Source organism: Carcharhinus amblyrhynchos, chromosome 11, assembly GCF_965287045.1.
Source record: "Carcharhinus amblyrhynchos chromosome 11, sCarAmb.v2.hapA, whole genome shotgun sequence".
In the NCBI taxonomy this organism is placed as follows: Eukaryota; Metazoa; Chordata; class Chondrichthyes; order Carcharhiniformes; family Carcharhinidae; genus Carcharhinus; species Carcharhinus amblyrhynchos.
In genome coordinates this window covers 1,832,859-1,859,206 of record NC_137334.1, presented here as the reverse complement: position 1 = coordinate 1,859,206, position 26,348 = coordinate 1,832,859, and the positions used below count along the sequence as shown (strand labels likewise).

The 26,348-nt window shown below is 44.8% G+C and overlaps 1 protein-coding gene across 6 annotated transcripts in view; it reads left to right on the top strand.

Moving 5' to 3' along the window:
- The window catches only part of unc80 (unc-80 homolog (C. elegans)), a 262,012-nt gene that overhangs the window by 191,072 nt on the left and 44,592 nt on the right, over positions 1-26,348 (top strand). For 4 of the 6 annotated variants that reach the window (XM_080198381.1, XM_080198378.1, XM_080198377.1 and 1 more), the window contains 7 exons: positions 972-1,095; positions 7,557-7,682; positions 11,189-11,312; positions 15,533-15,739; positions 19,217-19,401; positions 23,367-23,532; positions 25,794-25,973. In XM_080198381.1, the coding sequence (XP_080054507.1) occupies positions 972-1,095; positions 7,557-7,682; positions 11,189-11,312; positions 15,533-15,739; positions 19,217-19,401; positions 23,367-23,532; positions 25,794-25,973 (1,112 nt within the window). Of the gene's footprint in view, positions 1-971; positions 1,096-7,556; positions 7,683-11,188; positions 11,313-15,532; positions 15,740-19,216; positions 19,402-23,366; positions 23,533-25,793; positions 25,974-26,348 lie in introns of those variants that run through there. The other 2 variants (XM_080198379.1, XM_080198380.1) reach the window with 2 other exon arrangements.

Here is a 26,348-nt window from a genome sequence, read left to right as displayed (position 1 = left end):
TCCCTGGCAGAAAGTTCCAGAAACCCATCAACTTCTGTGTAATATACTTGCCTTGTTCATCTCCTTTAAACCTTGCCCTTCACACCTTAAACCTGTGCCCCCGAGTAATTGACTCTTCCACCCTGGGAAAAAGCTTCTGACTATCCACTCTGTCCATGCCTCTCATAATCTTGTAGACTTCTATCAGGTCACCCCTCAACCTCCGTCGCTCCAGTGAGAACAAACCAAGTTTCTCCAACCTCTCCTCATAGCTAATGCCCTCCGTACCAGGCAACATCCTGGTAAATCTTTTATCCAAAGCCTCCAGATCTTTCTGGTAGTGTGGTGACCAGAGTTGAAAACTGTATTCCCTGTGCAGCCTAACCAAGGTTGTATAAAGCTGCAATATGACAATTTTTAAACTCAGTACCCCGGCCGATGAAGGCAAGCATGCCGTGTGCCTTCTTGACTACCTTCTCCACCTGCATTGCCACTGCATTGTGACCTGTGTACCTGTACACCCAGATCCCTCTGCCTATCGATTCTCTTAAGGATTCTGCCATTTACTGTATATTTCCCATCTGTGTCAGACTTTCCAAACTGCATTACCTCACATTTGTCTCTGCCCAAGCCTCCAACTGATCTATATCCTGCTGTATCCTCTGATGGTCCTCATCGCTGTCTGCAAATCCACCAACCTTTGTGTAATCCACAGCCCAAAGATGTGTGGGTTAGGTGGATTGGCCATGCTAAATTGACCCTTAGTGTCAGGGGGACTAGCCAGGATAAATGCATGGGGATAGGGGCTAGGTGGGATTGTGGTCCATGCAGACGTAATGGGCTGAATGGCCTCCTGCACTGTGGGATTCTGTGAGGCAGATATGTTAGATACGAGATGTCTAAGATATCTGTTTATACTTGAATGTGTATTAATTTAGTATAAAACAGTGGAACATTTTGTCAGATTCTGGTTGATATTTTTGTTTCTGCAGGCGCCAGGTGGAGTGGGAAGCTGCCAGTAATCTAATAGAAGGCATTTGTTTAACACTTCAAAGGCAGCCGATCATTTCATTCCTGCCACACCTCAGGTCACTGATTAATGTTTGTGTCAATTTGGTGAGTAGCGGGTAATCAGTGAAACGTAACCGATACCTGTCAAACTTTAATAATGGGTGGAATCGTCCGGTCCCGGGGCCAGCAGGAGGCATGGTGGACAGGGGAAGTTAATTTGATGTGAGGTCAGAAATCAGTTCCCCTTTGGTGGGATGAACATTTGGAATTCTGGTCTTGGATACTTGCAAAGTGAGCCAAGCTTCCTGACAAACAATATTGGGAAGCAGTTTTGCATGTATCAGTATATCGCAAATCCTTATTAAAAGGTCACCTCACTGCAATTAAGTTCCCCTCCAGTCAGGAATTAGAGTTTTCACCCTTGTGACTGCATATAAGAACATAAGAAATAGGAGCAGGAGTAGGCCATCTAGCCCTTCGAGCCTGCCCCGCCATTCAATAAGATCATGGCTGATCTGTCGTGGCTCAGTTCCACTTTCCCGCCCTCTCCCCATAACCCTTAATCCCCTCTCTTATCAAAAACCCATCAACCCGCTTCTTAAAAATATTTAGCGAGGCAGCCTCCACCACTTCAACGGGCAGAGAATTCCAGAGATTCACCACCCTTTGAGTGAAGAAGTTCCTCCTCAACTCCGTTCTAAACCGCCCCCCTTTTATCTTGAGGCTGTGCCCCCTAGTCCTACTGTCTTTTTTGAGCGGGAAGAGTCTCTCCACCTCTATCCTATCCATCCCATTCATCATCTTATACGTCTCAATGAGATCTCCCCTCATTCTTCTAAACTCTAACGAGTACAAGCCCAGTAACTAGTGTGCACCTGGTTAGCTTGACCTCTTCAATAAATTAGAGGTGAGTTGATGCTTTTTTCGTTTACTTGGAGACCATTCACAGCCTGACTAATCCAGGGTGGCTGGGGAAAGGAGTCAGGGCTGGGTGGATGAAGCAGGAGGGTAGAGCAGAGGGTGAACGTGAAGGGCAAGTGGAGGGGGTAAGAGGGAGATATGTTGGAAGGGTGGAGAGGAAGCTGGACAAAAGAGGCAGGCTAGGAGAGGGAGTAGGGCGGATTGCCCAGGGAAAAGAGGGGTTGGGGAGGAGATAGTCCAAATAATTTGACTGTAGTAGGAAGGCAGACTGTCTCAGCAGGAAGGGAGGCAGTGCAAGGGTACAGTGACCTGGGATGGAGATCCTGCGGTTGGGTGGGGGAAGAGGGTTGTGCAGGGATAAAGGGAGAGAGATGGTCCCAGGGGGCAGAGTCAGTGCTGCCAACAGTGGGGTCCTGGGGGTTGAACTAAGGTTACTAAACAGCGGAGGGGCCAGGAGTGTTCACAGATGGGGAGTTGGGGAGGTGGGTGGGAGTGGGAGTGGGGGTAGGGTGGCAGGTCCAAGGTAATAGCTGGGTAGGAGAAGGGAGTCATGGGGTCAGTCAAGAAAGAAGACTACACATGTGGCTCAGATAACAGGAGGGATCAAGATCAGGGTGTGCATGGGGACGGTAACGAGTGGGAAATCGGGAGGGGAGGGAAGGCATGTAGAGGATCCAGGATAATGAGGGAGGTTGAAGGCTAACTTAGGAAAGGGATGATTATTTTGGGTGGTTTAATGCTCATTGGGTAAGTTGGTGGGCGACAGGTCGAGTGCAGAAGGCGCTGGAGCAAGTTTTCAAACTAGCATTCGCCATTCTAAACAATCTAAACAACGCAACGCATTCCCTGTAAATCTGCGATATCTTGAAGTGAGAAGAGGGTCTTTTTGGTGGGTGGAGTTGAAGATGAGCATAATTGGCCAACTGAAAGGACACCGTCATAATCATGAGACAACAGGATTGCAACTGTGTTTAGTCGTGTTCTCCACAGAGAGCAAGCTTTCTCCTGACTCATAACATCAAGATCCCAGCGCGGTTTGGAGCTGCCCTTTGTTCTGTACTGTTCACCATCTGAGGCAGGGAAATGGTGAATGCCTTCAATGTGCTGGACTGGTGGATAACAGCATCTTGTGATTCTAAACCTCCATCCTCCCAGACGAGTGGATATGGATGGCGAGAGTTTGTGTGGTTATTCTTTCGATGCTGTCAGAGAAATAGGGCCTATTTTACCATTTTGAATTTAAGTGCTGGGCAGACTTGAAATTGGGAGTGTTTCAGATTCGACTTTTAGACCCATTCTGAGACACTCTGTGTCTGAGACACCCGTACACACTCTGCCTGCAAAACTATCAGCCAGTCTGAATCGCGCTGCACAAGCCTGTGGGTGGGGCTTAACGTACCTGAAACCCTGCCGCTCCAATCGGTGCCCCCAACTGCGCATGCGCAGAAAAAAGAACAGAATGCTGCTCCCCCGCCACATTCCTCCTGGGCCGGATAGCATCTCCCCCTGGCCCCCACAGACATTACTCCACCCCCACAACATTACTGACACCCTTATCCTCCATCCCCCTCGCCATCCAGACTGATCGCGGCCCCCTCCCCTCCCCCCCTTCACCTTACTGATCTCTGGCAGTGTGGGAGCAGAGCCCCCTCCCCCACCACTGATCTTAGACAGAGAGATCCATCCTCCCCCATCCACCCGACCGATATCAAGCAAAGTGATCCCCCCCCCGCGCACCCCCTCCAATCGAACCCTCCCACACAAGGCCCCCATCTCTGTTAGGCTCCGATGACTGTGTGACACCTCCCTCTCTTTCTCCTGTCTCCAGTCATTGAGGCAGTGATCCACCACTGCTCCCCTCCCCGGCAGTACACCTGTAGGTGCTCACTTGCCTTCCCCTCAATGCTAACAGGCATTCTAACTTGCTGGATTTCTCCACCAAACTGTCTGCAGCTGATTTGCCCGAACGAGGGGCAGCTCCATTAGAAACTCAAGGATGGACAGGCAGACAGGTCCTGAGGACAAAATCAGCGCACAACTAGCACCCCGATATTCTCAGGGCGACTGGGGAAGACCGCTGGATGCAGCAGAGAAGAGGCGGGACACCCTCTCCCCACCCCCCCAGGAGGATGCAGAGTTGGGGGGGGTGGGGAGGTCTGATGGCAATGAGATCTGGGAGGCAGTCACCGCTCGGTCAGTGCCATGGCACTGACCCCCTGGACCAGGAAGCAGTGCCACATAAAGTTCAGTAACCTTATCCGGGCAGCAGGGGGTGAGTGCTTCACCCCCATCTAGAATCTTCCCCCAAATTTCCCCCTGTCCCCAGCACCCTGTAATGTTCCCAGTTCCTGACCCCCAAGCACCTCCTCCCTCGCCCCTGTGTTTGCCCTCTAAGAGCCACCACCTGATTCTCTGCAGGAATCGCGCCATCATTTCCTTCATGGCTCCTTCTGTCTCCACCGGAGAGAACGTGAAGCCTGTGGGTGGTGAGCCAGGCCTCCAGACCCTGATCCCTTTTGGATAGCGGTCACTGGAGATGCCCAGGGAAGGGGAGATGCGGACTGTCAGTGACAGCATGGTCGGGCTGCAGGCAGTAAGTGAGCACTTGTCAATCCTCCACTCAATTTGAGGCGACTTCCTGGTGACGTGAGTTTTGGGTGCAAGGGGCAAGGTTTAACAGAGATGTAAGAGACATGTTTATTTGCACAGAGAGGGTAGTGGGTGCCTGGAACTCGCTGCTGGGAGAGATTGCGGAGGTGTATACAACAGTCACCTTTAAGGGGGCGTCTTATAGCTACGTGAATGGGATGGGAATAGGGGCATTTGGTCCCCAAAAGAGTAGGGGGTTACAATTCAGACGGGCACATGGTCGCTGGAGGCTTAGAGGGCTGAAGGGCCTGTTTCCTGTGATGTAATCTTCACTGTGTTCTGTTCTACGTTCAATGGAGAAATGTGAACCTTGTGTTTTCCATTCCGGATTCCTCTCTCTCTCGCACCTAAACTTGTGTCCTGTGTGACAGGGACAGAACTGGATGCACTGGGAGTCATCTGGACTCCAGGTCCCTACTGTAGCTCCCTCCCATCCTGGTCCAGACAGCTCGGACGAGTCCTCAGAGGATCTGGTTAAAGGGATCTCCGAGGGTGGCACCATTTTGGCATCAGCTTCCACCTCACAACTCACCATCCCGGCTACTGACATGTCAGTGGGTCCAGTTAGTGTTGAGGCTTCTGGGTCACTCTCTGGTGAGCACGTCACACCCGATAATGTACATCGGGAGGAGAAGGAAGCCCCTGGAATGTGGGGGCCTGCCGGAGGTGAGGACTCAGCTGGCCCCAGGATACATGCTGGGCCTCTGAGATCACTTCTCCCTCAGCTGCTGGAGATGCAACAACAGAGCCAGGGAGTGCAGGAGGGGCTGACGGATACTCTGAACCAACTGCGAGGCTGTTTGGAGGAGTCCCATAGCTTTCAGACGGACCAGCCTGTCTTGTGTGATTCCCAGGCCAACACTGCAAGGACGGCAGGCTCCAAGCGATAAACAATGAAATCCCAGAGTCCCAGAAAGGGCCACAGCTGAGGGACTGAACAGGCTTCTCGAGATTCTGCAGCCCATGGTTGAGAGGCTCGAGAGCTTGTAGGAGACGCAGTGAGCTCCGGCAGCAGCCCTTGAGAATGTGGCCCAGTCTCAAAGGCTTCTGGGGTGATGGGGCTGGGTGGTCACCCTTTTTGTCTTCCCTCTTTTCCTGCTACTACCTGGAATAGAGAGAAGGATTGAGTGATTGGTTAAGCAGATTCTTTAATTAAGTCAGTGACTCACTGTGGGCACAGCTGACAGCTATAGACTGGAGGCATCATCACTGGCTTCCTTGGTGAGTTCCATCTCCCCTTCAGCACAGGCACAGTCCTCCTCCTCCCGACTATCTCTGTCGCCTGCTCCTCGAAACGGTTGGAATTTCGCCTCCAGTCTGGGTCCACTCCCACTTGTGGGCGTTCTTCTCCTACAGAAAAACAAGGATTGAATGTCATCCTAATGGTTGCATGATCTGCACGCATGCTTCTGGCAGCTGCTGAGCCTTCCTTAGTAAGGGATTACAAGGCAGTTTATGTGCGACTGATCTGTTAGTGAATGCTGCAACCCAAAGCAATGAGTGACAAACCCGTGCACTCACACCCCCCCACCCAGCCCCCCCACTCCATTTTTACATTGACTCCCTTCCCTATGCCCCAAATTCATCAAGGACTGCCTCGTCTCATTAACTATTCTCCGAGGCTACAATGGCGATCCTTCTGCGAGGGCATACTGCCGTACTGACAGTGACCAGAGGTCCTGGTTATTGTGGGAAATCACCACTTGTAGTCAGACTTAAAGATTCAACATGCAGTTTATTGAACAAAGCTTTGGGAGAAGCGCTTGACACTGCGCAGTGCTCGTAGTCACCTTCTCAATTTGGAGTTGCGGCTAGCCATTTTTTATACACTTTAATCATACAGACATCAGCAATTATCTTGTCATTAGCTTTGGGGGTGGTTCCATGCATTAGCCAATTATGACCCCCTAGCAACAAGTGACCTCCAATCACATTCCTTCAAAAACAACCGTTAACAAAGCTTATTGTTTTGATTCTGCTTTTTCTTAAGCTCAGCTGACCATCTGGACCTCAAAGTCTGGTTTTATTTTGTGTCTGTTCTGTAGTTTTTTACACACTAACAGGCTGTTCTTTGCTAATGACAGTATAAGTGCTGGGCACAGCTAGTCCTGTAGTCACGTACACATTAGTTTCCAAAGGTCACAGTATTAATTTTACTTCAACAGTGGTAGAGCTGTTAGTACGAGATGGCTACCCGCCTCTGATGGGCTGGCAGCACTCAGGTGGTAAATTTCACCTATCGGCTCCAGGAATCACAATGGCATGGAGCAGATTGACCAGGATTCTGGGTTCTCAGAAATGACCTGGACTGGGTTGAACAGGTGGTCAGGCCCACCACCTCAATCATTAAATTCCTCCCTAGGTTTGCAAACAATGGCTGAACATCTTAATGGGCTTCAAAGATGAGAAATTAACTCTACTGCAGAATTGTAAGTCAACAAACATCATCTTCAGGTGAGAAAAACAGGAGAAAATTTATGATAAAGATGGCATCATAGCTGTAACCCCCTCCTTCTGGATGTATTTGATAGTTTTTTTTTCCTTTACCCACCACCAATTCCGACTTCTCAGCTGTCCTTTGTATTGATCTATCTGACTTCTGACTTCTATTCGTGCTGGAGTTACAGGTCAATGGACAAGATCAGGAAATCAAGATTTTTTTTGTCCTTAATACCAGGGACAAATTTTAGTGTCCTGAGTACTGGGAATAACTCTGATCTGTTTGCCTCAGTTAGATCTATAGCTGAGATATCAGAGCAGCCTTACTTCCATCTAAACCTTAGCAATTCCAAACTTCTCTTTGGAAGTCAGCTAGTTTCATACTTACTCATAAGCATGAAAATGAAATAGGACCCTGAACAAATAAATGTATAAAGTAAACATTGCTCCTATTTTTAGTTATTTATAGAAAAGTATCGAACAAAAAAAATTTAGGAAAAGGTGCCCGTCTGAATGAGTACAATGAGGAATAAACACTTTCTTTTTGTTATTTCTAGGTAATGGGTGTTGTTGGACCATCCAGTGTTGCTGACGGTCTACCTCTCCTACACTTGAGTCCATATCTTTCTCCACCTCTACCTTTCAGCACGGCAGTTGTTAGACTTGTGGCTTTACAGATTCAGGTACTGTTATTTAGTTGCTTAAGATCTTGAAGGTAAATTTCCTGGGTGCAGGGATTGGGGAGGAGGGGGGAAGGTGTGTTCTTCCAATTTCCCGCTAACTACAACAGGATTCCCGGAGATTTAACAAAGAACAAAGAGAAGTATAGCACAGGGACAGGCCCTTCTGCCCTCCAAGCCTGTGCCCGTCATGATGCCTGAACTAAACTGAAAAAAAAACTTCTGCCCTTACTCAGTCCATATCCCTCTATTCCCTCCCTATTCATGTACCCATCCATTTGCCTCTTAAATGTAGCAAATGTGCCTGTTTCCACCCCCTCTTCTGGCAGAGCGTCCCAGGCACCCATCACTCTGTGTGAAAAATGTCGCCCACGCATCTCCCTTAAACTTTCCCCTTCTCACCTTGAACACGTGCCCCCTTGTAATTGAGAATTCAACCCTGGGAAAAAAAAGCCTCTAACTGCCCACCCTGTCTGTGCCTCTCAATTTTGTAGATCTCTATCAGGTCTCCCGTCAGCCTCCATCTTTCCAGTGAAAACAATCCTAGTTTATTCAACCTCTCCTCATAGGCAACACCCTCGAGACCAGGCATCATCCTGGTGAACCTTCTTTGTACTCTCTCCAAAGCTTCCACGTCCTTCTGGTAGTGTGGTGACCACAACTGCACACAATATTCGAAATGCAGCCTAACCGAGGTTTTATGTAGCTGCAACCTGATTTGCCAACTCTTGTACTCAATGCCCCAGCTGATAAAGGCAAGCATGCCGTATGCCTTCTTAATCACCTTGGCCACCTGTGTTGCCACTTCTAGGGAATTGTGGTCTGCACATTCAGATCCCTCTGTATGCTAATGTTCCTAAACGTTTTGCCATTTACAGTAAAATTCACAGCTAAATTTGATCCTCCAAAACACATCACCTCCCATTTGTCCAAATTAAACTCATTTCTGTGCCCAAATCTCCAATCCATCTATATCCTGTTGTGTCCTCTGACAATCCCTGGCATTATCAATAACTCCACCAATCTTCATATCATCCACAAACTTACTAATCAGACCACCCACATTTTCCTCCAGATTATTTATATATGCTACAAACAACAGAGGTCTCAGCACTGATCGCTGCAGAACACCACCAGCTACAGATCTCCAATGTAAAAAAACACCCTTCCACTGCTGCACTCTGTCTTCTATAACCAAGCCAGTTCTGTATCCATTTAGCCAGTCCAACCCCATATGATTTTAGTTTTTGTATCAGTCTGCCATGATGGACCTTGTCAAATGCCTCACTAAAGTCCATATAAACTATATCCACAGTCCTTCCCTCATCAGTTGTCTTCAATAAACACAGTCAAGTTGGTTAGGTATGACCTTCCCCATTCTGCCTGTCACTAACTAGTTCATTTTCTTCAAAATGTGCATATATCTTGTCCCTCAGTATCTTACCCAAAAGCTTCCCCACCATTGATATCTGGCTCACCAACCTATAGATTCCTGAATTTATCCTCCCCATCTTCTTTCTTAAACAGGTAACAACATTGGCTATTCTCCAGTCCTCTGGAACTTTGTCTGTAATCAAAGAGGAGGTGAAGGTATCTGTTGAGGACCCAACTATTTCTTGCTTCCTGCAGTAATCTGGGATAGGTTCCAGCCCCTTGTCTACCTTAATGCAGTACTTCCTCCTTCGATATATTGACATTCTTCAGAGCGTTCACACACCTACTCTTGACCTCAGTATCTGTTACGTTCTTCTCCTTGGTGAATGATACAAAGTTCTCGTTAATGATCTCACCCACTTTCTGTGGCTATATGCATCGTTCCCCTCCATTGCCCTTGAGTGGGTCTACCCTTTCCCTTACTACCCTGTTGCTCCTAATGTATGCATAAAAAGCATTGGGATTTGCTAAAGACATTTCATGACCTGTTTTAGCCTCCTAATTCCAGGTTTAGTATAAATGAAACATTTTTCCAGAGTTTCCACCGCAGTGACATTGAGAGAATTGTGTAAATTCTCCACTGGTGCTTTGCACAAGCCGAACAATATTACTGGGTAATAGAAACAAAACATCATGTAACCACGTATACACAGACAAATATAACATGTTGAAAGAGTTTCTTAGACATTTCAGTTCATTATTTAGGGGACTTTTTCAACAGAAGCTTCAGGAAAAATAGACCATACAGTTTAAGATGGAGAAATCAGTTAAAGCAAATTAAATATATATTTTATTAAATGTTTTATTTAATTTTGAACACAAAATTAAATGAATGTTGTAAAAACTGAAATCAAATTTTGAAAATACACAGCCAGTGGTAAGTATTGGAGAATATCAAACCTTAAAAAGCTCAGTCTCATGGCTGAAGTTGGAGAGTTATTTTATCCTGTGAACAAATCTAGCTAAGTTTCTCCACTAAAGATAGCCTGTTTTATACCACTGAAGTCAACAGAAGGTAAAATAGGCAGTTAGAACAATCATCATCATTAGGGAAATAGTACTCAACAAACTTCTGGGATTCAAGGCAGACAAGTCCCCAGGGCCTGTTGGCCTACGTCCTATTAAAGGAAATGCAGCCTCACCAGTGACTCGTACAACTGGAACATAATGTCCCAACTCCTTTATTCAGTGTCCTGACTGATGAAGGCCGGTGTGCTAAATGCCTTTTTCACCACCCTGTCTACCTGTGACACCACTTCCAACAAACTGTGTACTTGTACTGCAAGATCCTTCTGCTCCTCAACACTCCCCAGGACCCTACCATTCACTGTCTGAGCTCTACCCTGGTTTGACTTTCCAAAGTGCAACACCTCACACTTATCTGTATTGAAATCCATTTGCCTATCTAATAGACAGAATGAAGTAGCAAACACTGATTTTTTTTTTTAAACCATAGACTATTCATTTTAAGGCCAGGAGATTTCAATGCCTCGATAGGCTGACAGTTCAATTGTGTTCATCCACTTTTTATACACATTCACGTCTACTTTTAATAGAGCACTTGACCGCTCCCAAAGGACAACCTAGCTCTCCCAAAGCTGTTCTACCCAGAGGGTTCGCTACCTCTCCAAAGAACTCTGACAGCTTTAATCCTTCTGAAAGCTCACAAGTCATGTATTGGACATCCCACAAGCGAAAATTGGATCTGTTTGAAAGCAGCTGCACATTTTACAAGTTCAGCTGTCTCTGAACCACAGATGATTGATCTAAAATCTGTCCCAGTTCCCCATACCTCTCTCCTCCGTCTCCCAGCAAGAGGATGATGGATGCTGGGTTTGGGGATGGAATTCCAGAATCGAACTCCAGAATCAGAATTCCGGTGTGAGTTCTGCCAAGCTGAATACTTTCTCAAGAATTGAGAAAATTCAGGTTTATATGTTTCTAGCCATGGGACTTCTCCTTTTTATACCTAAAGACTACAATCAACAATAAATTATCTTCTCTAATAGAGTTATTTAGAATGTTTTTGAAGCTATGTAAAATATTTTCAGTGAAGATTTTTTTTTCCATGAAAGGCTTTGAAAGAAGACTTCCCCTTAAGCCATGTGATTTCCCCATTTACCAACCAGGAGAGGAGGGAAGGAATGCTGCTGAATCTCCTGATACCGTTTGTGTTAACGGTTGGAACTGGGAGCAAAGGTCTGTTATTACAATTATATTTAAAAGCAGTATTATTACATTTCCATATCCTGTTTTCTATTTAGTTTAAAAGAGGAAAATAAATCACACTCATCAGGAAAATGACACTTGCTGCAAGTTATAGAACAACCAACAAAAAAAAAGTCAGGAATTCGGTGAAGATTGCCAGAAGATGTTTTAATAGCAGCATGTCATCATTTTTGTCTGGGTTTTGTTTTCTTAAAACATAACTTCTGTTTCAACAATAAATATTACTGGCTGAGTACCAAATTCCCTATTCTCGCTGGCAGCGGAAATGGCTAGAGAGTTTCAGCCATAATTTATGGGGTGGTGGTGGTGGCACAGTGATATTGTCACTTGACTAGTAATCCAAAGACCCAGGACAATGCTCTGGGGCGTAGGTTCGAATCCCACCATGGCAGATGGAATTTAAAAACTCAATAAAATATCTGAACTTAGAAATCTAACGAATACTAGGAAACTATTGTCGATTGTTGTAAAAATCCATCTGGTTCATTAATGTCCTTAACTGATTCTGGTCAAGGTGTGACTCCAGGCCCACAGCAATGTGGTTGACTCTCAAATACCCCTCTGAAATGACCTAGCAAGCCACTCAGATGTATTCAACCACTTTACAAATGGAACAAAAAGGAATGAAACGGAACAGCCACCAGCATCGACCTAGACACCAGAAACCACAACAGCAAACCCAGCAAAGTCATCCTTACTAACAACTGGGGCATGGGCCAAAATCGGGAGAACTGTCTCACAAACTAGTCACGCAATACCCTGGTGCAGTCATACTCACAAAATTATACGTTAAAGATAATATCCCAGACACCACTATTACCATTCCTGGGTATGTTCTCACTCCCTGGCAGGACAGACCCAGCAGAGGTGGCAGCACAGTGTTATATTCAGTTGGAAGGGAGTTCCTCTGGAAGGCTGGAACATCGATTCTGGAGTCTTAAGGCACCAGGTTGAACGTGGGCAAAGATAACTCCTGCTGATTACTTTTACTGTCTCCCCGCCCTCAGCTGATGAATCAGTACTCCTCCCTGTTGAACACCACTTGGAGGAAGCAGTGAGGATGGCAAAGGCACAGAACGTATTCTGGGTGGGAGGGACACTTCAATATCCATCACCAAATGTGGTTCCTAGTACCACAGACCGAGCTGGCCAAGTCCTGAAGGGCTGGGATTCTGGCAGATGATGACGGAGCCAGCAAGAGAGAAGAACATACTTGACCTCATCTTCATCAACCTGCCTACCACAGATGCATCTGCCCGTGACAGTATCAGTAGGAGTGACCACTGCATAGTCCTCGTGAAGACAAAGTTCCATTTCACACAAAGGATCTGTCCCCCATGCTAAATGGGATAAACTTCAAATATCAAGCAACTCAGGACTGGGCATCTGGGAGTCATCACCTGCAGCAAAACCGCACTAACCATAACCTGTAACCTCGGGGCCTGGTATATTCCCCACTCTACTATTAACACCAAGGCAGAGGATCACCCCGGGTCAATGAAGAGTACAGGAGGGCATGCCAGGAGCAACACCATGAATAGCTGAAAATTAGGTGTCAACCTGGTGAAGCTACAACACAGGGCCACCTGCATGCCATACACCTTCCAAATCACAACCATGACCATATAGAAGGACAAGAGCAACAGATACCTGGGGACACCAACACCTGGAGATTCACTCCAAATCACTTACCGTACTGAGCTGGAAATGTATTGCCACCATTATTCTATTGTTGCTAGGTCAAAATCCTGGAACTCTCTCCCTAACAGCACTGTGGGTGTACCTATGCCTCAGAGACGACAGTGGATCAAGAAGGCAGTTCACCATCATCTTCTCATCGTTAGTGCCCTTGAGAAGATGATGATGATGAGCTGTCTCCTTGATCCACTACAGTCTCTAAGGCATAGGTACACCCACAGTGCTGTTAGCCATAAAAAGGGAATTAAACGACACTACTTTTGAAAAAAGGTAACTTGTGTTTGTGGGAAGCATTGTATGGATCTCCCAATAATCGTCTACTCCCTCTGGCCATACAATATTAGACTTCAAATTAACGTACCTCCATCCCAAACACTAGAGTTAGCCCCAGGTGAGTTCCGACTTCTGTCTGCCAGGTTATTCCAGATGGAATTCTGGGCTAGTGTGTTTTCCCACAGGTATTGTGGAGAATTGGCCGTGGGTGAAAGATTGCAGTCGGGCCTTCATCTGCATCCCGTTAGCGACATGCAGATCATTTCACGCTCGCCTCCAGCAGGTTTCCCAAACTGCAGTGGCAGGCAACAGTGGAAGATTCCACAAAACTCATGCCACATAAACTGTTTGTTAAATTTCTGCCAAATTCTTCCTCCACCCCTCCCCCCACCATAGCACCCACCGGTGGGGGCCATAGGAGAGTTCAGACCATAGTTCCTGTTTCTATATCAACTGAGATTGTGTTAAGGTTTATGCTTCAAATTGGTTACTCTCCCAGCTGGAAGAGATAAACTTGAAGGTGGAAAAGCAGAGTAAAGGGATAAAGGTTAGATCTGGAGCTTGGTAAATTTATCAGTTAAGAGTTTACACATCAACTGATGTTGCATTTGTGCTTTCTTTATTTGAAATAAAACTGGTAATACGAATGGTAGTGTGAACATTCTCTCACTGGTAATTTATCAAAATTCGCTGGACTCTGGGGTGGTTCCCACAGATTGGAAAACAGCAAATGTGACGCCACTGTTTAAAAAAGGAGGTAGACAAAAGACAGGTAACTATAGGCTGGTTAGCTTTAACTTCTGTAGTAAGGAAAATGCTTGAATCTATCATCAGGGAAGAAATAGTGAGACATCTGGATATAAATTGTCCCATTGGTAAGACGCAGCATGGGTTCATGAAGGGAAGGTCATGTTTGACTAATTTGGTTGAATTCTTTGAGAACATTACATGTGCAGTGGACAATGGAGAACCTGTGGATGTGGGGTATCTGGATTTCCAAAAGACATTTGACAAGGTGCCACACCAAAGACTGCTACATAAGATAAAGGTGCACAGTGTTACGGGTAATGTAACATGGATAGAGGATTGGTTAACTAACAGAAAGCAAAGTGTAGGGTAAATGGGTGTTTTTCTGGTTGGCAATCAGTGACTAGTGCCTCAGGGATCAGTGTTGGGATCGCAATTGTTTATGATTTACATAGATGATTTGGAGTTGGGGGCCAAGTGTAATGTGTCAAAATTCACAGATGACACTAAGATGGGTGTAAGAGCAAAGTGTGCAGAGGATGCTGAAAGTCTACAAAGGGATATAGATAGTCTACGTGTGTGGATGAGGGTCTGGCAGATGGAGTACAATGTTGGTAAATGTGAGGTCATCCATTTTGGTAAGAATAACAGCAAAATGGACTATTATTTAAATGGTAAAAAATTACAGCATGCTGCTGTGCAGAGGGATCTGGGTGTCCTTGTGCAGGAATCTCAAGGAGTTGGTTTGCAGGCGCAGCAGGTGATTAAGAAGGCAAATGGAATTTTGTCCTTCATTGCCAGAGGGATGGAGTTTAAAAACAGTGAGGTTATGTTGCAGTTGTATAAGGTGCTGGTGAGGCCACACCTGGGGTACTGTGTACAGTTTTGGTCTCCTTACTTGAGAAAGGATATACTGGCACTGGAGGGGGTGCAGAGGAGATTCACTAGGTTGATTCCGGAGTTGACAGGATTGGCTTATGAGGAGAGACTGAATAGACTGGAGCTATACTCACTGGAATTCAGAAGAATGAGAGGAGATCTGACAGAAACATATAAGATTACAAAGGGAATAGATAAGATAGAAGCAGGGAAGTTGTTTCCACTGGCGGGTGAAACAAGAACTGGGGGGCATAGCCTCAAAATAAGGGGAAGCAGATTTAGGACTGAGTTGAGGAGGAACTTCTTCACACAAAGAGTTGTGAATCTGTGGAATTCCCTGCCCAGTGAAACAGTTAAGGCTCCCTCATTGAATGTTTTTAAGGCAAGGATAGATAAATTATTGAACAGTAAATCTATTAAGGGTTACGGTGAGCAGGTGGTAAATGGAGCAGAGATGGCGGAGCAGGCTCGAGGGACCAGATGGCCTTCTCCTGCTCCTAGTTCTTATGTTCTTGTGGTCTGATGTTCACTGACAAAACAAATATCTGATTCTTAAAAGATTGTTAAAGTGACATATTTCCTCTGTGGAATAGATAGCCCTAACTTGGAGCAGCCTGAGGTTTTCCTGCTGTTACAGACTGTAATCAACATCCTCCTTCCACCGCGAATCATCAACACTTCCCGTAGCAAGAACTTTATGCTGGAGAACTCGCCAGCACATTGCTCTACTCCTGGGGATGCTGGAAAGGACCTGCGACGGGAAGGATTGGCAGAGTCCACAAGTCAGGCAGCTTACTTAGGTAATGTTGGAGAACATTTTATTGTCAGCAAGTAAATTAAACAAAATAATTTTAAGCAGACTTGAAATAAATGTTCATTACAGAGTTATAAAAAGAACTTTTATTACCAGATTGAATCTCACTAGCAGCCAATCATTGGCATTATTGAAGTTAAGCTGATTTAATATTATACTATCTACTAACTGTGCCTTACTAATGACCATGAGGCCAATTTATATTTCACATATTATTTACACTCATATTTGAGTGTGTATCTTATATATATAAACACACATTGCCCAGAAATAACTTCAGACAAATATTTTAGTTGAATAATTTATATAAAGAAATGTCAACGAGGCTGAAAAGATTAGAGATAAAATGACCAAACTGAGGAAGTGGAACTAGATGTTCTGAGGCATGGATTTAAAAGCGTGTGAACTAAAGGAGGAATGTAAGGCTGCATAATCTTCCATTCTTGTGAAATTCAGTGAAAGAATCTGCCCAGTGAAGAGATTGGTTGTCATTCTTCCTTGATGAGAATCCATGTTCAATCATAGAGAGTGCAGAAGGAGGCCATTCGGCCCGTTGAGTCTGCGCCAACCACAATCCCACCCAGGCCCTGTTCCCATAACCCCACAAATTTACCCTGCTAATCCCTCTGACACTAAGTTCAATTTAGCACGGCCAATCCACTGAACCCACATATCTTTGGACTGGAGGAAGGACATGTAGGATTGCAAATTTTAAGCTTGTAGATGATTTGATAGGAAAATACACATCAAAGATTTAGTAACATAGAATCCCACAGTGCAAAAGGAGGCCATTCAGCCCATTGAGTCTGCACTGATCACAATCCCAACCAGGCCCTATCCCCAAATCCTATGCATTTACCCTAGCTAATCCCCCTGATGCTAAGGGGAAATTTAGCATGACCAATCCAACTAGTCCACACATTTTTGGGAGCACCCAGAGGAAACACACAGATGTGGAGAGGACATACAGACTCTGCACAGACAGTGACCCAAGCCAGGAATCAAACCCGGGTCCCTGGCACAACGAGGCAGCAGTGCTAACCGCTGTGCCATCATGTTGCCCTGATACAAAATTGCTGGGAATCCTGAGAATAAGACTGAATTAATTCAGACAACAAGCTTTTGCTGATACTGTGTCTGGTCACATTTCAAATTGGACCCTTTAATTTTCACAGCATTATGTTTATACTAGGTGCTTCTTTGAATAAGTGTAAATTAAGTGATTCCACATTGTCAGCAGGGAGGTGTGCTGGAAGGGAGCATGCATCTTGCACTGTTCAATTGGGACTCTCCACTGCTGTCCCTGACTCACCACCACCTCCTGCTAACTCAGAGTGTGTGTAACAGGCAGTAAATGAAAGCCAGCAATCTGGCTTTTCAGTCTTACCAAGCTTTGTGTGTCTGAGCTGGCAAACAATTTGTTTGAGTCCATTGATGGTGCACTATTTAAATGAGTGACCTCCTCTGATGGGTCTCCTTCCTGCTGCACCATCTCCAGTGGGGCACCTGATGAGTACAATAAGAAGTCTCACAACATCAGGTTAAAGTCCAACCAGTTTATTTGATAGTAATCCCACAAGCTTTTGGATTACTATCAAATAAACTGGTGTTGTGAGGCTTCTTACTATGTTTACCCCAGTCCAATGCCGGCATCTCCAAGTCGCACTTGAGTCCGTGGGACATGAAAATAATGATTTCAAACTGTCAAAACAAGATCTGAGTCAAGTCATACTTGTGCACATGACAATATTTCATTATAGTTACTGGCATGAAGTCAGTATGAGTAACTGGTGCATGCCATGTGGGTGTGTGATATTTTCTGAATCCAGGTAACTGAAGATCCCCATCTCTTAATGGCTGGTCATTCCATTCAGTTGATCTCCCATGCTACCTCTTCTGCTGTCCTCAATATGGAGATGGCTGGAGGGCCATCTCCTGTTGCCTGCCTCTCTCTGATAATCTACACCCACTTCTCCTGCAAAGAGGGAAAGAAGAGATATATAAGTAAGAGCAATGTAATTTGTTAATTGGATGGACAAACAAAATTTATATGGGGTAATTGTGAGAGATATGTTTGACATTACATTGACGTGCAGATTGTGGACAGTCAGATGAAAAATTGATGTGAAAAGCGATGTATAGGAGTAGGTTTAGGAAAGATGTGGGAGTGGGGCACTGCTAATATTCTTTCCAAACTTGATTAGAGCATTAACTCTCTTCCAGCCCTTTACCTGGGCATATTGCACCACATTCTTACAGCTGAACTCTCCAGTCACACCAACTTGTCCTCTGAAGCTGATTTCTCTCTCTGTGTTTAATGGAGAACAGAATCTCTCTGTGGGCCCTTACAGTGCAAAGTATCAACCCCAGGGAGGCATCATTGAATTAAATTGCTGCCTTGCAAATTTTTAGCTCCATGGTTGTGGGATTTTCTGTGTAGTATTTCCTGAATGTTCCTTTTAAAGCAGGGTCCTTGAATCTATTTCAGATGATATATTTACTGTTGATTATCATCGCACCTGCTAACACCAATTGGTCAGAAAAACCCCAAATTTAGACGCTATTGCAACGATTGGATTAAAAAGTCACTGACAAATTATCTGCTGAAACTTCTGAATTCCCTGCTGCTTGTGAGCTAAAATATTGAAAATGTCATTAGCTTAAAATACTCCCTACAGAGTGTAAGGATAGAGGTTAAAAGTGCTTTCTTTGCATCAAGTGTTGGAGCAGAGAATCTTTTGCCAAAGAGCAGTGGAAGGAGAGAGCAATGCATCTTTTAAGAATCAATAAATCTTTGATGCATAAGAACATAAGAACATAAGAAATAGGAGCAGGAGTAGGCCATCTAGCCCTTCGAGCCTGCCCCGCCATTCAATAAGATCATGGCTGACCTGTCGCTGCTCTGTGATGAGAACATAAGTGTGGATTTCTCTAACAAGAGCCAGCAGACACTGATGGAGTGAATTATCTCCTTCTGCGCTGTAAATATTTAATTCTTTCCCTTTTTTCTCTCTCTCTACAACTACTCAGTAGTAATTTCAGTGCTGGTCTGCACACTACAATTATTATCATTAGCAGGCAAAATGAAGTTTGTATCCTGTTGCACGGGCTCAGGTTTTTGTGCATTACAACCCTTGCTTCAGATTTGCCACCCCTCCCAACCCCCGTATCTTTAGGACAAACAATATTAAAATGCTCAGTGAGAAGCATTTAGTTCTGTTCCAGTAAATTGAATCAGTTTAGCGTTTAGAGAAACCCAGGATAAAAATACTTACTGCTGTTTGTGAAATTTCAGCGCTGTTTATTCACAAGTGATGATCCTTTGTTCGTTTGTTTCTTTATTCTAATCCAATCAACTATATTGTTAATCTAATATCAAATATGTTGGACAAAATTAAATTTTAGTAATGGCCTTATCATTTACTTCTTATTTGTCTATTTTAAATTTTCCTTTGCCTGTTAGCATTAAAGGTGATCCTTGTCTGCTTTGAGCGTCATTTGGGAAGCCAGTGGTACAAGCTCAGTTTGCAAGTTAAAGAAATGGCACTGCGAAAGGTGGGAGGTCTTGCCATGTGGGATTTCATTGACTTTATAGTGAGGACAAGAATCCCTATCTTCGTTCTTCTGCGCCCTTTTATCCAATGCAAGGTAAAGAAAATTCTCAATAATTTTTCTAACGGTGGATTTTTTAAAAAAATGGATGTGGTGATTGTGTTGAATCAGCTTCAGTGTATTGGACGATATAAATAATCGTGTAATCTATGGATATTCTGTAATGTTTTCTATAATAGTTTGTTATATTCAAATACGAAGGGGAAGAATTTCCACTTTAGCCACAATTCAGGCGGATACTGTGCTTCTTCCTGGATTGCATTTTTGCCTTTCATGTCTTGATGTATGATTGAACAAAATTTGCTGCCACCTACACTGTGGGCTACAAATGCAGTGAAAAGAATCTATAGCCAGCAGTGCCTTCTGTTAGTCTGCCCACGACTCCACTTGCTCCTAATACAAGTGTTGCAAATGCCAAGAGATAAATCTCTTGTTTCATGACAGTTTCAGCCAGTGTAGGGACTGTAATACCCACTTCTTTCTAATTTTCCATCCAGGCTATTAAATCGAAATTATGATATTCTTTAAAGGGGGAGAGGAAAAATTAAGAGCTAAATCTGTGTTACTCATAGCACCCAGTAAAAATTCTCACAACACCAGGTTAAAGTCCAACGTGAGTGATGAAGGAGCAGCTCACTGAAAACTCGTGATTCCAAATAAACCTGTTGGACTTTTCACTGTGCCCACCCCAGTCCAACACTGGCATCTCCACATCATAGTGCCCAGTTACAGAGCTTCAATACAGTGCAATATCACTTAGTTGCAGCTGAATTGTGAATGTTATATATAGAACAAAGAACAACCCAGCGCAGGAAACAGGCCCTTCGGCCCAACGAGCCCGCGCTGCCGCATCACCCTACACCTATTCTACCCTGCGTGTATGTGAGTGGAACCCCTAACTTAGCCAGATTCAGGGGAGAATAGTGTCAATTTGGTAAACCAATCAGCCTAAGAGCACATCTTTGGGGTGTGGGAGGAAACCGGAGCGCCCGGAGGAAACCCACGCAACCACAGGGAGAATGCACAAACTCCCACAGACACAGGCCCAAATCCATGTATCTGCACAGCTAGCAGTGATAGTCACCGGGCTGTTGCGGCGCCCGTCTATCGGTCCAGGATCAAGCACACACACCGACACGAAGTACTAGGCCACTCCCGGAACCTCCAAGAGCAGCCCACGCACGACCCACCGTGTGCATACCCCTCGTTTGACAACGAGGTGGACCTCCACCTGTGGAATAAAAAGACAAAAACGTTAACATACAAGTCTGCATTTCCGGTGTCTCCCGAGGTTCTAACCTTATTTAATAGCCCCTACTATAACCCTCCATCCTCGTTTCACTCATGTGTCTGTCTAAGTGAACCTTAAACGAGTCCAACGTTCCTGCCTCCACCACCCTACTCGGTAGCGCGTTCCACACCCCCACAACTCTCTGCGTAAAGAACCTTCCTCTCACATCCAAATTATACCTCTCCCCCCTCACCCTTAAATCATGACCTCTCGTATTTGTACCCAGTCTAGGGAGCAGTCTCTCACTATTGACTCTATCTATTCCCTTCAGTATCTTATATACCTCTATCATGTCCCCCCTCAATCTCCGTCTTTCCAAGGAGAAAAGTCCCAGTTTCTCCAACCTTTCCTCGTAACTCAGTCCCTCCATGCCAGGCAACATCCTGGTAAACCTCCTCTGAACCCTCTCCAGAGTCTCCACGTCCTTCTGGTAGTAAGGTGACCAGAACTGGACGCAGTACTCCAAATGCGGTCTAACCAACGTTCTGTACAACTGAAGCATTAGACGGCAGCTCCTATACTCTATACCCCTTCCTATAGAGGCTAGCATTCCATAAGCCTTCCTAACAACCTTCTCCACGTGTGTCGCAACCTTCATAGACTCATGAACCTGCACTCCCGGGTCCCTCTGTATTTCTATACTCCTAATCGGTCTACCTTTAATCACATAGCTCCTCTCTGCATTATTCCTTCCAAAATGCATCACCTCGCATTTGTCAGGATTAAATTCCATCTGCCACCTATCTGCCCAATGTACCAACCTATCTGTATCCTGCTGTATCACCTGACATTCCACTTCGGTACCCGCCAACCCTGCCATCTTGGTGTCATCAGCAAACTTGCTGATCACACCACCTACGCTCTCTTCCAAGTCATTTATGTAGACTACAAAGAGGAGAGGTCCCAGTACTGAGCCCTGCGGCACACCACTGGTCACTGGCCTCCAGCCGGACAAAGTCCCCTCCACAACTACCCTCTGTCTCCTATTACCCAGCCAGTTCTCAATCCACCTAGCTACCTGACCTCGTATCCCATGCGCCTTAACCTTTTCTACCAGCCTACCATGAGGGACTTTGTCAAACGCCTTACTGAAATCCATATAGATGACATCAACGGCTCTCCCATCGTCAACCGTTTTTGTCACCTCCTCAAAGAATTCCACCAGATTCGTAAGGCAAGACCTCCCTCTAACAAAGCCATGTTGCGTATCCCTAATCAGTTCGCAACGCTCCAAATGCTCATACATCCTACCCCTAAGTATTTTTTCCATTAATTTCCCTACCACCGATGTCAAACTCACCGGTCTATAATTCCCAGGGTTATCCCTACTACCCTTTTTAAACAGCGGTACCACATTTGCTACCCTCCAGTCTTCTGGGACCTCACCTGTGTCCAAAGAAGAGACAAAGATTTGCGCCAGAGGCCCAGCAATTTCATCTTTCACCTCCCTAAGCAGCCTGGGATAAATACCATCAGGCCCCGGAGCTTTATCCGTCCTTACGCTACCTAAAAGCCCTAGCACTTCCTCCATCGTAATAGATATTTCCTGCAGCTGATCCTCAGCTCCCTCCAAGACACCGCACGACACCGAACCCCTCTCCTTCGTGAATACCAACGCAAAGTATTCATTCAGGAGCTCCCCCATTCCCTCCGACTCAATACATAACTCCCCGCTTTTGTCCCTAAGAGGACCAATTTTCCCTCTAACTACTCTCTTGCTCCTAATATAGGAATAAAATGCCTTTGGATTTTCCTTAATCCTATCAGCCAAAGCCATTTCATGCCCTCTCTTCTCCCTTCTAATTCCCCTTTTTAGCTCCCTCCTACTCTCTCTATATTCCTCCAGCGTACTCTCCGTACCCAGTTGTTTCGACCTAACATACGCCTCCCTCTTCTTCCTGACCAAGTCTTCAATACCCCCCTGTAATCCACGGCTCTCTAATCCTACCTTTCCCATCCTTCCGCTTAGCCGGAACATACCTCTCCTGCAACATTTTCATTTTGCCCTTAAAAGCCTCCCACTTGCCAACCGTGGACTTTCCAGCTAACAGTCCCTCCCAATCAGTGTCCTGCAGCTCCCTCCTAATCCTGCTATAGCTCGCCTTTCCCCAGTTCAGCACCCTCCCGTTTGGCCGGCACTTGTCCCTTTCCATTTTTATCCTAAAGTAGACGGACTTGTGGTCACTGCTAGCCACATGTTCGCCTACCTCTACCTCTCCCACCTGCCCCGGCTCATTACCCAACACTAAATCCAGTATAGCCCCTCCCCTAGTCGGGCTAGTTACATACTGCTCTAGAGACCCTTCCAAAACACATTTCACAAACCCCTCTCCCTCCGTACCCCCAGCTCTAGGCCCCCTCCAATCCACTCCAGGAAGATTAAAGTCACCCACTACAACCACCCTATTCTTCCTGCACCTATCCAAAATGCCCCTGCAAATGCCTTCCCCCACTGACCTCGGGCTGTTGGGTGGCCTACTGTATACCCCTAGCATCGTAATCTCTCCTTTTTTATTCCTCAACTCCACCCACAGTGACTCAATCCCTATCTCTTCCATATTGTCCTCCCTCTGCACTACTGTGATGTCCTCCTTTATATTGCAGCAAGAACCTAAGAAGGGAAAAAGTACTACATTTAAATAGAGGAAATACCAAGAACATTTTCTACAAAGGCCAACTTATGCTTGTTTTCTCTCTCGAATCCTTCCAGCTGTTAAGTCAACCAGCAGAAAATCATGAAGAAATGACTGCACGGCATCATATTGTAGACCAGCTCGAGCGCCGGTTCATTCCTCGACCACTCTGCAAGAGTTCGCTAGTCGCTGAATTTCACAGTGAATTAAAAATCCTGAAGGAGGCGGTGCACAGTGGATCAGGTAATGGTAGACCAGGCAAAAAAGCTGCTTTTCTGGTGGATTACTGCAGATCACAAATAAAATGTGTCCTAATAGCTTAACCACGGCATATGAGTATCTTTAATTTGCCACTTAATTCAATCTCTGGTTAGAGAGCCTAAGATTGGAGAGCAGCAGATATCTGGAACTATTGTGATAATGAAGTGGTGTTGAACTAGTGGGAGTGCCTTTTGAAGGATGACATTCCTATGTGTATATATATATTTGGGGCCAATTCTGCAGTGGCACTCCGCAGGAGAGTAATTGCAGCATGGGCACAGGAGGGTCGTGGAATTGGAAAAACCCACCTAGTATTTGTTTTCTATTAGGCTGCAATTTAATGATCTGCTGAATCTTGTGTGTCTTAAAGTTTGCATGTCTCAACCCACATCGAAACTCATTAATTTGTCATTTTTTGTTGTTGTTGCTTAAAATAAAGCTTTGTTTTAAAGCGTTTCAACAACATAGTTGAAAGGGCTACAGCCTTAGCAAATTTACCCAGCCGTCACTGAGGATACTTGTCTCAGCTTGCTCAGGACCAGCTGGGGGCCGGTTACAGAAGTTTACCATCTGTACCAATGATACCGGCAACCAGCTTGCAACGGTGGGACAGCTAGCTCAGTGATTGTCTCGCGCCTCATGCTCATCTCACACTGTAATATTAATTCACGCGCTGCTTATTTAAGTATAAAATAACTGATTGCCAGATCAGTCACCATAGCCTGTCAGCATGGCCTGCATGTTCATCCGCTCTCCCAATGGATAGAGTAAGACAGCTACCTAATATTACTGCATTTCTCAAAGTACCAGAGGCCACAACTAACTTCAATATTACCAACGTTAATTTACATCCTCAGTGACCATGCTTGTGTTGTAATAGTTTGATATTTGGAGCCTTTGGAAGACGGATCTATGGTAAAACTTTCAATTGTAAGTTTTGACTTGTGAGTTTATGCTCGTTTGAAGTGTGAGTATGCGTGAGTGCTGTGAATAAAATTTAAGATTGTGTGAGGCCTCAGCATAGGCAAGCAATAAGTGTGAAACAGGTTGGCAGGTAATCTTTGTAGCAAGTAATTTGGGACATGGTTTTGTTGGGTAATCATGCTTCGCTAATTCCTTAAAGTAAGCCATTGTCTCTTGCATCTGTTTCTAGGTCATACAGATACCTTTATACAGCATTGAGCTTGGCTGGCATGACTGTTTCCCCCGTGCAATCATTTACCTTTAAGTGGCTACATCCCATCAACTTTTCCCATCAGTCTTTAAGTTTATCCTGGAAATCCAATTCCCAGCATTGGTCGCAGCACAGGAGCAGACTAATGCACACAGGGAATGCACTGGAATAATTTATATAACATGACTTTGCAAGTTCAGATGTGTACTAGTAACATGCATTGTGCATAAGAAACAGTGTTCTCAGCACTGCAACAAGACTGCAGAATTGACCCCATGTGTCTTGTTTGTGTTGCTCTGTGTTATTGTAAATGAATTTTGCAATAAAAGTCTAGAAATTAAGGATTATCATCCTTAAAAGTTCGCAAACAATAGAAAATCAGCATGTTTAATATCCTTGAAAAATATAAATTAAAATAATAATTTCCATTTCTTGATGGCAATAATTACACATTCACAACTATCATTAAGAAGTAAATCATTTTAGGGAATACATTTATGCTTAGGCATTCAGGGTATTTTCCAATTTTCGAACACAATTATGTAGGCAGCTCAGTAGTATCACCAACCCATTATATACAGTTTTTTCTTTTAAATACATGTCCTTTTACCACGTAATGAATTGTTTATCACCATGTATCCTCCTTCCATTAACAATAAGCCATCAGTATGCTTCCTGATCAGAACGTGAGTGAAATGAGTTGTCTCAGCGAGTATTTGATTGCTTGCGATAGAACTTATGGAACATGTCCAAGTGAAATACACAGCAGGGTGACTTTATGGTTTGGTCACAAATCACTTTTGAGCGAGTAGTTTCCTTTCTAACCCATGTAGAAGCTGTTCCCAGATGCAAACTGCTATAATTTCCCATTTTCCAGCACTCATCCTCTACACACTGAGAACAGGAAGCTGTGCCGATAGTTCTCTTATGCATTTTACTAATATTTTCTGGTCATTATATCTTTTTGTGCAAGACTCCTGTTACTGCCTTGCAGTTGATGAAAGTACTCTAATCAGAATCTTGCATTGCCATATTTGTCTCACATAACTTGTTCATTATATCTTTGCAGCATACCAAGGCAAACCTTCCATCAGCACTGTGGGAACCTCCACATCAGCTTACCGCTTGAGTCTGGCCACCATGTCTCGTTCAAACACGGGGACAGGCACTGTGTGGGAGCAGGACAGCCAGCCTTCTCATCAGGCCTCTCAGGACACACTAAGCAGGACTGATGAGGAGGATGGTGAAAGTGAGCATTTGTCATTAACAGAGCTTCAATTCAACTCGCATGATATTTGCTTTTAGTAGATCAAACATGACAGTCTAATCATCATTTGCACTTTTTTTCATTTCAACAGTCGTAATTTGTTTAGGCTATGAAAAGTGGCATGAGCTGCTGTTTTTGTATTTAATACAACATGAGGTCTAAGTTGAATTGTCTTTGAATGGTGCCTGCTGTAATGTTGAATGCACCTCTGTATTTTACAATATTTTAAACCAATAAATTATTTGCCTATGCAATTCTTCAACAAGCTTTAGAATTTCAGACCATCCTGATTCAAACTGTGCTCAGTCTTGCACACAGAGTATGATGACTAATATTAGGACTGAAGTTCAATTTGCC